General features: G+C 46.2%; 1 protein-coding gene across 4 annotated transcripts in view; it reads left to right on the top strand.

Moving 5' to 3' along the window:
* The window catches only part of LOC124802503 (focal adhesion kinase 1), a 762,075-nt gene that overhangs the window by 187,620 nt on the left and 559,718 nt on the right, over nucleotides 1-14,737 (top strand). For 3 of the 4 annotated variants that reach the window (XM_047263323.1, XM_047263326.1, XM_047263322.1), the window contains exon 1: nucleotides 3,275-3,580. The exons of the other annotated variant lie outside the window; for it this stretch is intronic. In XM_047263323.1, the coding sequence (XP_047119279.1) occupies nucleotides 3,513-3,580 (68 nt within the window). In that variant the 5' untranslated portion in view covers nucleotides 3,275-3,512. Of the gene's footprint in view, nucleotides 1-3,274; nucleotides 3,581-14,737 lie in introns of those variants that run through there. 4 annotated transcript variants of the gene reach the window in all.

Below are 14,737 nucleotides of genomic sequence, written 5' to 3'. Positions count from 1 at the left end.
AAGAGATTCAGAGAAAGGCGTGCTTCAACAAATGTTACACCAGTGGCAGAAGACTGCAACCTCTTGGTGCCGGTAAACGAACTACCGCCGCGTGCTTCGAGAAGAACACTTGTTTTTGGCGCTAAATGAAAACGGAGGCTGTGAATCTGATTCGTGCAATATTATTGTCGATGTTAATACACTGTCACAGTCAATATTGGACAATGTTGTGTGCAAGCATTGCTTTAGTGCGCAGTGTGATTGTTTGGTGGAAGATGAGGCTGCCAGGAAAGGGCTTGCTACACACTTAACTGTACTCTGTAGCAAATGCAACCTTGGTGCGGCTTGCATGACATCTATAACCATAAACAAAGGACATGATGTGAATGCGAAGATAGCGTATGGCATGCGCCGTATTGATAGGGGACAGAAAGCATCAAGAACGTTTTGCGCTGTGATGAATCTTCTATCTCCTCCAGTAAAATTTGAGAGATATTGTGGCTTACTGCTTAGTAGAATAAAAGACGTTGCAGAGTCATCAATGAAAAGTGCTGCTGAAAATCTGTCGCCGAAAGTGATAGCAACAGGGACATAGTGGCCGCTTTTGATGGTACCTGGCTAAAAAGAGAGCCCACTTAGTTGAACGGAGTTGTTATAGTCAACAGCTGTTGACACTGGCAAAGTACTAGATGTGGAGCTTTGAGCAAATTCTGTCAGTGTGTGTGAAAGGGATTCCAGATCATGAATGTAATATAACTATAAAGACTCAGGTAGTGTATGAAAGTTCCAGGAGTTGTCAGATTGTTTACCATATCAGTAGCGTCCTGCAGACTGCAGTATGTAAATATCTTCGTGACGGTGACAGCGAAGCTTTCCTTGATGTTCAAAAATGTGCTGCGTATGGAAATGACACTCATGTGTAGGAATTAGAATGTGTGGGGCAAGTACCGTCAGGAAGACAGTAATCTGATGGGAAGGGAATAAAAGTGTTAGGGTGACTGACAGATACAGAAATTGACAAGATACAGATATATTATGACTTGGCAGCAAGAAGTTTGGAACTTATACTTCCATTAAATGTCCACAGAAAATAACCCTATCCACAACTATGCGATCACTGCATTCCATATCCACACAGACTGTTACAGCCACGTATGAGTTGACTGATTCCAGTTGTGATTCACTTCAAGGGAAGTGAATCATGGTCTGGCTACCAAAGATCAATTGCTGGTGGTAAAGAAAATCATCGCAGGAATTGTCTACCAATTGCTGTAATAGAAGCCGTCAGACTTACATTCAGCGACCTAGTGAAAACTAATTGGCGATAGGCAAAACCCAAATAGACGTTTTAACCAATGTGTATGGGAAGGATTGCCAAAAACCACTTTTGTGGAAAGAAATGCACTTGGTATTAATGTTTATGATACAGTTTCATGTTTTAACGATGGTGCGCTAAACAAGAATTTTTTTTTAATTAATTTTTTTTTTTTTTTTTTTTTTTTTTTTTTTTTTTTTAATAGAGAATGTAGGATATTAGCCCTGAGTGAACTGCATGAAAGCTTTGAATGTGATAGACTGAGAGCCTGTAGTGAAAGCAGATAAATCATTTTTAGAGCTGACAGAATCTAGAAGAGTGCATCATAGGAATGTGAGGTGGAAGAACGACTGATGTAGATAATGAAAAAGAACCTGCTTATGATGCTGGAATGTTCTAAAAGAATACCAAATACAAGCTGAAACTTAAACGGTCATTTTCCGCAAAACACAAATTTGTGTACGTAGGTACATAAACACTCAAAGTAAAAGTCCTATTACTTTCAAACATTATGTGAATATAAAACAAAACCTCCTTAATCTAGAATTTTCCAGATCTATTAACATGTAATTAAATAAATCCTAGAGTTTCAAATATTTGCAGGAATGGTTTGTATGCTCTCCACAATTCATCGAAGAATCTCTCTTACTTACGAAGAAAATATACCTGCATCAACAGGGGCATCCAAAAGTTATTGAAAAATGAAGAGACTTTACATGAAAAAAAAATAAATAAATAAACTATTCTGTTAGGTTTTGGAACTTCCACTACTGTGAGTGTGAATCCTTCCTACCCCTCCCTCCCCCCCCCCCCCCCTATATGTATATAAAAGTAAAATTGTGCACTTTAGAAAACGAAAGGAATATGGTACCCTATGTCTACAATGTCAGTTAATCACAACTGGAATCAGTCAACTCATACGTGGCTGTAACAGTCTGTGGGGATATGGAATGCAGTGATCGCTTAGGCTCGATCACAGGCAAAACAGGTGGCAGACAGCCCGCTAAACGAAACTTCCTGTCAAATTAAAACTGTGTGCCGGACCGAGACTAGAACTCGGGACCTGTTGCCTTTCGCGGGAAAGTGCTCTACCAACTGAGCTACCCAAGAGCGACTGACATCCCGTCCTCACAGCTTCAATTCCGCAGTACCTCGTCTCCTACTTCGTCTCTGAGCCTGTTAAACACTCACGCGACCTGTCCTAGAATACTGCTGAAGCCTGTGGGACTCGTATCAGCAAACAAAGAATGCCAGTAGGAATTTTTACTTATTTTTATAAACGGGAGAGCGCCAGGGAAATGCAGAAAAAAGCTGAATTGGCAAATTCTCGAAGGTAGGCGCCAGTTATCCATACAAAGTTTCGAGAACAAGTATTAAGCGAAGAACATAGAAATATATAACAAATCGCTACGTATTCTATCCGTAGGGAATGCAAAGACAAAATTAGAGTAATTACAGCATGCACAGGGGCGTTTAATGAATTACTGTTTCCGCGCCCCACGAACGGAAAGGTGAGAGGCGTGGTACAGTGGGGAGTACAGCCAGCCATGCACTTCACAGTGGTTTTGCAGACTATGCATCTATATGCAGATCAGATGATTTCGAGTTCGAAATCACTACAAGGCAGTTCCGCAGCGCGGGGCGCTGTAGGTGTGGCTACTGTGTGCGGGCGGCGTCGCTAGCTGGGTGCCGTGCCGCACCCTCCTCTGCTACATCCAGCCGGCCGGCTGCTGCGGCGGTCGTTGTTTTGAGGAGGGCCAGCCAGCCACCGTGTGACGTAGGCAGCGGGCGGGCTAGCGCCAGCGCCAGCGCCGGCCAGACGCGCGCCCAGGCCGGGGCCCGACCGCCGCCGCGTCGACCCAGCGATCGATAATCCCGGCTCGCAGCGCCGCTTCGCGGCCGCCCGGCCAACTAGCGCGCTCTCTGTGACGGGCGGCGCCGGCGGCCGGAGCGCGTGCACGTCAGTCGCGGTCGGGACGCCAAGCCGACCTGTTGTGCCAGGTGGTGTTTACGTGTGCGCGCGCCTGGAGTCTCGGCTCGCGGCGGGTGCGGTCGCCAGCTATAAGGCAGTGCTGCTGCTATAGGGGCAGCGTGGCGTGGCGCGCACTGTGCAGTGCCGCTGTGACGTGGTGAGACGGTGCGTCGCTGAAGGCGGGCGCGGCCCGCAGCTCGGCGCAGAGATCGGGGGACCTGCCTGCTCTCCTAGTGCCAGGAGGCTATGGTCCTCGCAGCGCCCATGTTCCGGCGGCCGGCATACCGCGTCTTTCAGTACCTCGAGACTACCGAGTGAGTAGGCCTACCTGCTACCCAGGCATCCGGCCGTACTCTCACAGCCGAAATATCTCTCCGATAACCCGTCACTATGCACAACAGTAAATCGATAAACATACTGAGGGATAGTCCACGTACTGGTGTGCAGTGTCAGGTTCCACGTTTCGGGATCAGTGAGAGGGATGGGCGAGTAGTTGTGATGCTGAATTAGCGTTTACGCACTTATTACGATCTGGTTCAAATCCGGGTTCGTCGTTCCTGACTCAGATATCCATATTTTACTTTTACCGCTGCGTACTCTACACCTCCCTCCTCGGTATCCCAAACGCACCAGTCTTTCGTTTTCTGCAGATGATTTACGATATGCGTACGTATTATTTCCCAGAAATACTCATCGGAGAAGTACAGCTTTTCCAAATGATCATCCCTTGACGTGTGCGTTATTTATATCGAAGAGTGTTACATATGGATCCAACGCAGATGTCCGCCATCGCTACGGATCATTTTGTTTCGAATCGAAATTTGTATCCTATTCACATTTGTTGGTGCTAGCCAACTCACAACCAGATGTCATCTTCTTACTAACCTAGACCTCGAGCTACGCTACGGCTCAGTCTTGTCACTACAACCAGAGGGAGGAATACTGTCACACTCGTATCTATTTCTCTAATAAACCAATAAATGTAAGTAGCGGATAGGTGCCTGCGATGTCAAGGCCATCTTCCCATATGCTTTCCCAATTGAGCTTTGCCCAGTCTTAATCTGTTTTCCTTAAAGAGAAACAGTCTGTCAACTAGTATCATTATATCTCGATCTCTTCGTTTCTGGAGCATATATATATATATATATATATATATATATATATATATATTTCCACTGTCTGTGGCTTGAATATTTTGATAAATATTCTAATCTTCGTGAGTTTGCAAAATTTTCTCGTTTTCTGCGCCTTTCAGTTCTAAAACTTTATTCCTGGTTGCCTTAAGACATATTCGACTAACTTATTTCGTTTTTTATTTTGTACAGACTTTCTTTCCGTAGCATCTAACTTTTAATTATGACTACGTTCTTAATATCCGAGATCCATCGCTGCAGCTGTTCTTCCACCTAGTCGTACACACGGTGGAGATCTAAGAAGACACAAATAATTAACGTGGCCCATTTTGTGACAAAGATCATATGGTGAATTCTTTACTTGTGTATTTTTTCTAGTACGGGTAGCAATGCGTGTTCTGTCTTCTTCTACACTTCAGCCGTTAGGTATTTCCCTGTTGGTACTTGATTTAAATTGATAATTATTAACTTTATTTTTAACATTGGTTCAGTCTCAGAGTTGAGGGAACTACAAGACCCAAGGTTCTGATTCTGTTTTTTTTTTTTTTTTTCAATGAAGTTTTCATTTTATCGTTTGTGAGAAGAAATATTCTGTCTTCGGTCGACACATCTCTCGACTAGCTGATGAACATATGTACCTCTTAGAACAAGGTAATAGAAGTAGTCTAGTCAGTGATTAGACGGCATCAGCTGGAAACCAGCCGGTTATCATACCCATTTTTCACTGTCTAGGCTGCACTATTTAGTGGCGGAGTCTTTCAGGCCCAAGCCTGATATTCACAGGGGTTCCTTGCATGTATTAATACAACTACCTCATTACTCACCAAAGAGATATCTTAAAGACGTAAGATGGTACTGGCCACGAGCTTCTGTCAGTGTATCCATTCTCAGTTGTGGAAGAAAAAACTGGGATCTTATTGCAACAACAGTGCAAAAACTGAAGGAGGTGCGGTTATCACTGAGGATATACTGTTCCTCCCGAACATACGCATGATAACTGCCTTGTGAGTTTCTCGTACCGAAGAAATATACGGGGGAGGCAGTCAGCTGTCCGCCACTGGCTGTTCGGGTACGTGACTATTTATTGCACGAGAGCGTAGGGGCTCGTGGAACGTCAGTAACAGTAGAAATCAGTCGTTTGCGACTGAGGTGAGTCCAGTTGTGCTTGAGCTCAAGTGGCTGACTTTACGTGGCGCCCGCGGTGCAGACGGCAACTGAGGTGTCCGTTTAGTTAGCCGCGAGGACTTAGTCTGCCCTAGTGCCGACGTGTTCTCGTTAAGATGTGTGGATGGAGTCCGCTGAGAGTAACCCAGCGCCCGGCGCCAGGGTTTCGCTGGATGGTGCGGTTCCTCCCGCCGGTTGCTATATACACTCACTGTGCAAACAGATGGCGGCGCCAGACGAGTGAAACGCAGGGCGAGGAGGCGGCCGCCACGCACTGCGCGTAGTGTGCGTGCGCGCGTGCGTGTGCGTGCGTGGCCGCCAGCTGGCGCTCTCCTCCTCACGGCAGAGGCAGGAGGCGGCCGCGTTTATTGCGATATCCGGCCGGCCGCCAGCCGCGCTCTGCCCTCGCACCTCGCAGCCCCGGCAGTTAAAACGTACGACCGGCCGACGCTTGCAGTAGGCGCGCCAATCCCCTGGTAGAGAACGGCAGGGCTGCAGCAGTGTCTGCAGCGGCCGTACGTCGCTTTGTATGTGGAGTGGCACGACGAGGGCGCAGTTCGGACCGTTCTCTCGGCGAAATTAGTTTACACTACTGGCCATTAAAATTGCTACACCAGGAAGAAATGCAGATGATAAACGGGTATTCATTGGACATATATATTATACTAGAACTGACATGTGATTACATTTTCATGCAATTTGGGTGCATAGATCCTGAGAAATCAGTACCCAGAACAACCACCTCTGGCCGTAATAACGGCCTTGATACGCATGGGCATTGAGTCAAACAGAGCTTGGATGGCGTGTACAGGTACAGCTTCAACACGATACCACAGTACATCAAAAGTAGTGACTGGCGTATTGTGACGAGCCAGTTGCTCGGCCACCATTGACCAGACGTTATCACTTGGTGACAGATCTGGAGAATGTGCTGGCCAGGGCAGCAGTCAAACATTTTCTGTATCCAGAAAGGCCCGTACAGGACCTGCAACATGCGGTCGTGCGTTATCCTGCTAAAATGTAGGGTTTCGCAGGGATCGAATGAAGGGTAGAGCCACGGGTCGTAACACATCTGAAATGTAACGTCCGCTTTTCAAAGTGCCGTCAGTGCGAACAAGAGGTGGCCGAGACGTGTAACCAATGGCACCCCATACCATCTCGCCGGGTGATACGCCACTATGGCCATGACGAATACACGCTTCCAAAGTGCGTTCACCGCGGTGTCACCAAACACGGATGCGACCATCATGATGCTGTAAACAGAACCTGGATTCATCCGAAAAAATGACGTTGTGCCATTCGTGCACCCAGGTTCGTCGTTGAGCACACCATCGCAGGCGGTTCTGTCTGTGATGCAGCATCAAGGGTAACTGCAGCCATGGTCTCCGAGCTGATAGTCCATGCTGCTGCAAACGTCGTCCAACTGTTCGTGCAGATGGTTGTTGTCTTGCAAACGTCCCCATCTGTTGACTCAGGGATCGAGACGTGGCTGCACTATCCGTTACAGCCATACGGATAAGATGCATGTCATCTCGACTGCTAGTGATACGAGGCCGTTGGGATTCAGCACGGCGTTCCGTATTACCCTCCTGAACCTCACGATTCCGTATTCTGCTAACAGTCATTGGATCTCGACCAACGCGAGCAGCATTGTCGCGATACGATAAAACGCAATCGTGATAGGGTACAATCAGACCTTCATCAAAGTTGGAAACGTGATGGTACGCATTTCTCCTACTTACACGAGGCATCACAACAACGTTTCACCAGGCAACGCCGGTCAACTGCTGTTTATGTATGAGAAATCGGTTGAAAACTTTCCTCATGTCAGCACGTTGTACGTGTCGCCACCAGCGCCAACCTTGTGTGAATGCTCTGAAAAGCTAATCATTAGCATATCACAGCATCTTCTTCCTGTCGGTTAAATTTCGCGTCTGTAGCACGTCATCTTCGTGGTGTAGCAATTTTAATGGCCAGTAGTGTATTAAGCCAAAACAGTATGTTCCAAAGAGCTGTACTGGCTTTCAGTAATACACCGCCGGAAAAAAAGGTAGTACACCCTTTTAGAGGTTTCCAGTTCACTCAAGACTTAGTGTTGCAACATTGCATATGGAGTACATGAAATGATTCCATTTACATATCAGTAGCACAAGCGGTTCTTAGGTACTAGGTATCGACCCATGCTGAAACACCTATATTAGTACGTGGTGTAGCCTCCATGGGCAGCAATACAAACGCTGACTCTGGAACCCAGTTGGTCGTGTAGATGGCGAATACTGTCCCGGGATACGTTATGCCACAACTGCTCGCCTGATCATGTATTTCTGTAAGGGTTGTTGGCCGACAAGTCGTCCCGTCATGTCCCATATGCGCTCTATTGGAGACTGTCTTGAGATTGTGCTGGTCAGAGAAATTGCTGCACCTCTTCCAGAGCACGTAGAGTCTCGCTGGCAGTGTGTGGGCGACCATTATCCTCTTGGAACAACACATCGCCTTCTGTTGCAAGAATGGCGAAAGAAAGGGTCCACTAACATTCTGCACATACTGTGCACTGGTTAGCGTCCCCTACAGAAATGCTAAAGATGGACGAGAATTGTAGCTTCTCGCACCCCAGACCATAAGGCCTGGGATGGAACCAACGTGTTTTCGACGAATTCCCTGTACGAGATAGCCTCACCAGGACTACGTTGTACGCGCAGATGACCATCTCTTGCATGCAGTCTGAATCTGCTTTCACCGCTGAAGACCTCGGCGCGCCGTTCCACCTTCCAGCTGATCCTCTGATGGCACCGGTGGAGCCGTGACCGTCGATGCTGTGGCATGAGTGGAAGATGGGCTAGAGGCGTGCGTGCCCGTAGTCCCAATGTTAATTACTGTTTCGCAACAGTTGAGGTTGACACATGTGGGTTCATAGGTGTGCTGTGGTAGCTGTTCGATCTGCCACTGCTGCCCTTAAAATGCGACGTCGCAGTGGACGTCTGTGTTGTGTGGGCGTCCAGAACTTCGTCTACAGGTGTGGGAATGTTTGTGCCAACTGATACGAACATCGTTGTACAACTGATGCAACACGCCCGACTTATTTGGCATTTCTGCTAAAGGACTATCTTGCCACTCGGAAGATCACAGTTCGACCCCTTTCAAACTCTCTCAGCTGGCTGTAGGAAGCACGAGTGCGTTTCCCTTGCATGGTTGCCTACTTGCTTCACACGTTTGCACCACACTGAGCCTTCTGGCTGTGAGCATTCACTACTAAAGGAAAGACACTAATGGCGCTCTGGTGGCTATGTCACCAAGCTGTCTGTTGGTGGACGACGTTGAATCCATTTTAAGTAGCCTACATCTACCATCCCTCAAGTGGCATATGCCATCATCGGACCAAATCGACGTCGTCTTTCCAGGTAATTCTTTTTCCGGCAGTGTAATATAGATTGATTCAGTTGCCCCTACTGACGTCGTTTTATGCAACCCGCACTTCGTCTGTATCAGGTACGGTGTCCAGACATGCGATGTAATCGATATAAGTTTGCTCATAGTGTCTTGGGCGACTGTTAGCAAACGGAATCATACTTAAAAAAATTAACGAGGATTATCCATGAGTTACAGGGCATTATTGGATGAAGTTATACCCTATCTAGATATCTCCAATCACTGTTCGTGTAATTAGAGATGTAGTCATACAGATTTTGGATGTCTCTGTAATTTTATGTCGTTTATAGTACTTAATCTTTTGTAAATAGTTCAGAAATGTTGCGTTGTAAAGTGTGTTTCACCATTGGAAACAAAGAAATTGACAGGAGATATCAAAATGGGAAGTGTGTAAGTAATCTTTCCAGAGTATATAACTCAATGAAAAGATTAATATATGGGACGCCACATTAAGTATTGCAGTAGTGTGATAAACAAAATTTGTACAGTAGATCTAAGATGTCTTCGTATACATTATTTTGCAACATTTTGACAATGCTCTTCATATTTTCAGAGTAAACCAGCCAACACCATTGTTCTGTCATGCGGTGTTTTTATCAGTAGGGGCAGTTGATTCGCCCTCTATGAATTTCGGAATATTATATCGAAAGACGGCGGCCTCGTCGCACAGCACACCCACAATGAAGAGTCAAAACAGTGTCGCGTCCTGATACAGGACCTGTCACCAGCTTTGGGCGAAAGTATGGGCCGCATGGTGCCTTCAGGGTGTTGACGACACTACTAAGTCCCCTTCAATGAAGGGCGAGGAGGAAAGTCTTCTAGGATGCTTAGCTCAGGTGATTTTGGAACCTAGACGACAAGTTGTTCCCGTAGTAGGAAGAGAATAAGGGTGCAAGCGCTTAAGCATATAGTTGAAGATCAGTTTATTTCCCAATAGTCGAACCTTATTCGGAGAGGTGTCATACAGTGGCTCTATATCTTTACTATACCACTCTATATATTAGTTGTTTCCGGCAACTTTCCGTTATTGCGTTCTACCTTTCGCTATCAGAAACGAGTGCTCTGCTTGCGAGAACGTACAATCAAATACTACAATCACAATCAGAGAGATGTGCGAGAGAGCATCACTTATCCTCTTTATATCCTACCACAAACAAAAAAATGTCGAATGTTGCCCACTGCGACAATACGCAATCATTTATAATAGGAGACGAGTGCGAGACAGCAATTGTTCATTCCTATATTCTGACGCACGGTATGTATCAACTATTACTTGGTACTACTGCGAAATATATTGAGCTTGTTTTGACGAACAGGCAGAAAACAGGATAATAACTGTTGCTGAATACTTCTCGGAAACGTAGTTGTCTTCCCTCGCAAAAAGTGTGCACAGCCTTCTCGTGGATTTTGCTGCTTCAGCTTCAACGTGTCACTGTATAGTTACTGCACCCGACGACTCGACTTTTGTACGAGCTCTTCCTGCTAATCACTACTTCGTAGTACTGACTCTACCTGCGACCGACTTAATTTGGTGCTCTAGTCACTTTATATACAGGGTGTATCAAAAAGAATCATCCGATTTGGCGCTTTAGTATTTTTGAAACTAATAAAAATATACAATGAATTTTTTTTTTATGAACGGGAAACTGAAAAAAAAGTTTTCTTCATACCTTTTCATAGGTGTTCAATATGCCCCCCTTGAGATGCACGGCCTATTTTGTTTCCACACTGCAGCGAACATTTCTTGAGTTACAGCTTCCACAGCTACTGTTACGTGATGTCTCAGTTCATTCATTGTTGCTGGTAACGGAGGAGCATAAACAGAGTCTTTTATAAACCCCCGCAGGAAATATCACATAGAGTCAAGTCCGGTGACCTTGGAGGCCAATAATGTAAGGCCGAATCATTTGGTCCAGTGTGACCGATACATCGTTCAGTTGGCCTTTGATATAAAAATTCCCGCACTTTCTGATGGCAGTGTGGCGGTGCCCCATCCTCTTGGTAAATGAAATTGTTCGAATCAGTCTCCAAATGTGGGGAAAGAAAGTTCTCAAGTGTATCGAGATATGCGCTTCTTGTAACAGTGTTCTCGGCAAAGAAAATTGGACCATACACTTTTCTGTGTGAAACTGCACAAAACACATTAAATTTTGGAGACTCCCTCTCAAGTTGTACAACCTCATGTGGTTGTTCCATACCCCATATTTCCACATTTCCATTTAAGATAACGTTGCGTCGTCACTAACACTAAGCGCGGAAGAAAGCTGTCATCCTCCATCTTGCCAAGAACGAAATTTCAAAACTTCACACGTTGTTGTTTGTCACCTTCACGAAGAGCTTGCAGTAGCTGGACGTTTTCATGTTTGAATGTCGACGCAACATACGTCAGACGAACATCGGGGGCGTGTTGAGCTGCCGAGCTGCAACGGCGAACGGATTTCTGCGGACTCCTGAAACTATTGCGGATGCGCTCGACGCGCGTGTCTGACACTCGGGTACGGCCCTGCGATTTGCCTTTACACAACCTGTTTCTCGGAATTGTCAAATGCTCTGTGCCCTAGGAGAATCAACACCATACCTAGTACGAAAGTCACGCCGAACAGTTATTACTCACCCGCACTGCGCAAAACGGAGAACACAAAACGCTATCTGTTGTCCCGACACCAGTTTTACTAGAACTGAAGTGTGCACACGCTGCTGCTACCTGTCGGGAACCGCGTAAAACTCCACAGTTTCCTCTTTCCAACAGTACGTTGTTCACGCATATACCTCAAGTAACATAATAGTTATGATTCTTTTTAAAAATCGGATGATTCTTTTTTGATACAGCTTTTGCTTCGACTTCTGGATGAGTTTCCCTAACAGCGTCGCCTCCCCTGAAGCTACCGAAAGTCTTCCTAATTTCTGGAAACATCCAGCTTTTGTGGAAAATGAGTCCGTAACGCGGTAGCCTTGCTGACATTTCCATGTTTACGTCCGCCATCTGGCTTCAGTTACTGCTATTGCATACATGCGTGTTATCGCCCCAGCAATGACCGTGGCTGTGACGCACTACTTTCGTCTATGTGTGTTGACAATTATGCTCGCTCTACTTTCCGCCGACCGTGTTCTACACGCATCGTGCACCTCTCTATATTACTGCAATTTGACAGCCATGATATTTCTTACATTAATAATATTTCATAGCCAAAACAATAATATCTCATAACCATGACGTTATGACCACTGCCCAGACTGAGTGCTGCCTGGTAGTGTTACCGGCATGCGACGCGGTAAAGAAAGGTTGTAGCTGGAGCAGAGAGAATGGGTACTCATTCTAGCGACTATATTATCCGAAAATAGGGAAACACACAAGCCGGCCGCGTTGGCCGAGCGATTCTAGGCGCTACAGTCTGGAACCATGCGACCGCTACGGTCGCAGGTTCGAATCCTGCCTCGGGCATGGATGTGTGTGACGTCCTTAGGTTTGTTAGGTTCAAGTAGTTCTTAGTTCTAGGGGACTGATGACCTCAGATGTTAAGTCCCATAGCGCTTAGAGCCATTTGAACAATTTTTTGGAACACACTGACACAAACCACTTCGCAAAAGGGCACTTCGTTATGGCCCGCAGCCTGGCACGAGCACTTCGGGGACAGCCAAGCTGGTCGGCTTCTGTCGCGTTACTGCCGTAAGCGTCTGTGGAAAGTGGCCCAAGGAAGGTGAAATTATTAGCAGCCGACAAGGTGCTGGAAGTCCTCGTGTCATCACAAAAGGTGGAGGTCGAGGCTTGCCCGCTCTGTAAAGATGCACAGGCCGCGGCTTGGAGTAGATTTCACAACAGAGTACAGTCATGCCACAGGCACAACTGTTTAGGCGCACGTCGATCAGTGCACTTTGCGAAAGATGGTTTACATTGCAGACTATCCCTATGTGCTCCCATGTTGTGACCCATCTACATCATCAATTCCTATTGCAATGGGCACGGGATAACAGAGATTGGACCGTGGATCAATTGAAATCTGTCCTAGTCGGGTAAGTCGCTTTACTCGTTATTAGGTTGGTGCACAAGTCCGTAGCGTTTTTGCTTTGCATGTGGGTGTTTCTGTTGCTATGGGTTTATTTATCGATTGTCATTTTCTGTTTGCAGTTCGCTGTTGCTATTTGACTTTACAAGTCGCCTTTTGTCATTTGGAGGTAGTGAGTGGAACTGTAGACATTAGAAAATGGAGTGCCAAGTGGAGAAATCGAAACATTTCCCGCGTACTCTACTGTTTCAGTTCAGTAGACGGGTGACAGCAGCAGAGACAGCCAGAAAAGCTTGAATCGCGTATGGGGACAATGTCATTGGACATCTCGTTTTAAGAAGGATCCTTTTGATTTTAGGGACTGTCCATGTTTAGGAAGACACTCGGGCTTTGATATAGATCATTTAAATGCATTAATCCACAATGATCCACGTCATTGTACTCTAAAACAGGCAAATGTGATGAACTACGATCATTCCACCAGCGTGTAACTTTTGCATCCAACGGGAAAGATTCATCAATCGGCGGGTGGCCATACGTGCATCTCTGGTTGCTCGTCAACAACTGGCTCGTGAACAAAACCGACCATTCTAATCCTGTATCGTTATTGGTGACGAGAAATGGTGTCTGTATGCTAACATAAGGAAAATAAAGGAATGGCTGAGCCCAAACGCCGGCCGAGGTGGCCGAGCGGTTCTAGGCGCTACTGTCTGGAACCGCGCGGCCGCTACGGTCGCAGGTTCGAATCCTGCCTCGGGCATGGATGTGTGTGATGTCCTTAGGTTATTCTAATAATTTCTGGGTATGCAGCCGGATCCCGTCGACATTCTGCCACGACATTTCGGCCCAGAGACGTCCGGCCATCATCAGGTGAGTGCACAACTACTGAAGAGTCCAGGTGCAGTCGCGGTATTTATGCCGAATCTCGCGCATGCGAAATGTACTGGCATCCTACAGCGCATGCGTCAGGTGTTGACATGCGCGGCATAGCCGAGTTGTACTTGCTGCCCTCGGTGGTGAAAATAAAAGATCATCTAGGCATTGAATATCGAATGACGCTGTCGATTCCGCTGAGATTGTATAATTTTAATAACAGGATTCCAATTTTTATCCAGCTGAAAGCCGTTGTCACGATTTATAAGATTATTGGCAAGACGTATTTCCACTGATTCCTTGATTACGGAATCCCAAAATCCGGAAACCGGAGCTAAAATTTTTGTTCCATTGTATTCCATTGAATGTCCCAATGAAATACAGTGCTCTTCTACTGCCGATTTTGACGGTTACCGCAGACGGGTGTATCTTTCATGTTCTGTACGTCGTTCATGAACAGTTCTTGTCGTCCGGCCAATATATGCAGAGCCACATTCACAGGGAATTTTGTAGACGCCTGCTTTCTTCAGTTGTAAATCGTCTTTAACGAATCCAACCAGGGTCCGGTTCTTTGCTGGTGGACGGAAGATAACCTTGATTTTATTTTTCTTCAGTAATCGGCCTATTTTCAACGACACATTCCCGGCGTATGGAAGGAACGCAATTGATTTAAAGTCTCCATCAGCGTCCTCAATGCGTTGCTTCTTGTTATGACAGTTGCGCATGGCCTTCCTTATTTGGCGTGAAGTGTAGCCATTCTCTTTAAAAACCTACTCCAAGTGTTCTAATTCTGCGTGGAGGTTTTCATCATCCGATATTACAAGCGCTCGATGTATTAAGGTACTGAGAACACTGGCTGTTTGTGCTGGGT

This window comes from Schistocerca piceifrons, chromosome 6 (assembly GCF_021461385.2).
Source record: "Schistocerca piceifrons isolate TAMUIC-IGC-003096 chromosome 6, iqSchPice1.1, whole genome shotgun sequence".
Classification (NCBI taxonomy): Eukaryota; Metazoa; Arthropoda; class Insecta; order Orthoptera; family Acrididae; genus Schistocerca; species Schistocerca piceifrons.
This window is presented reverse-complemented; position numbering and strand designations above follow the sequence as displayed.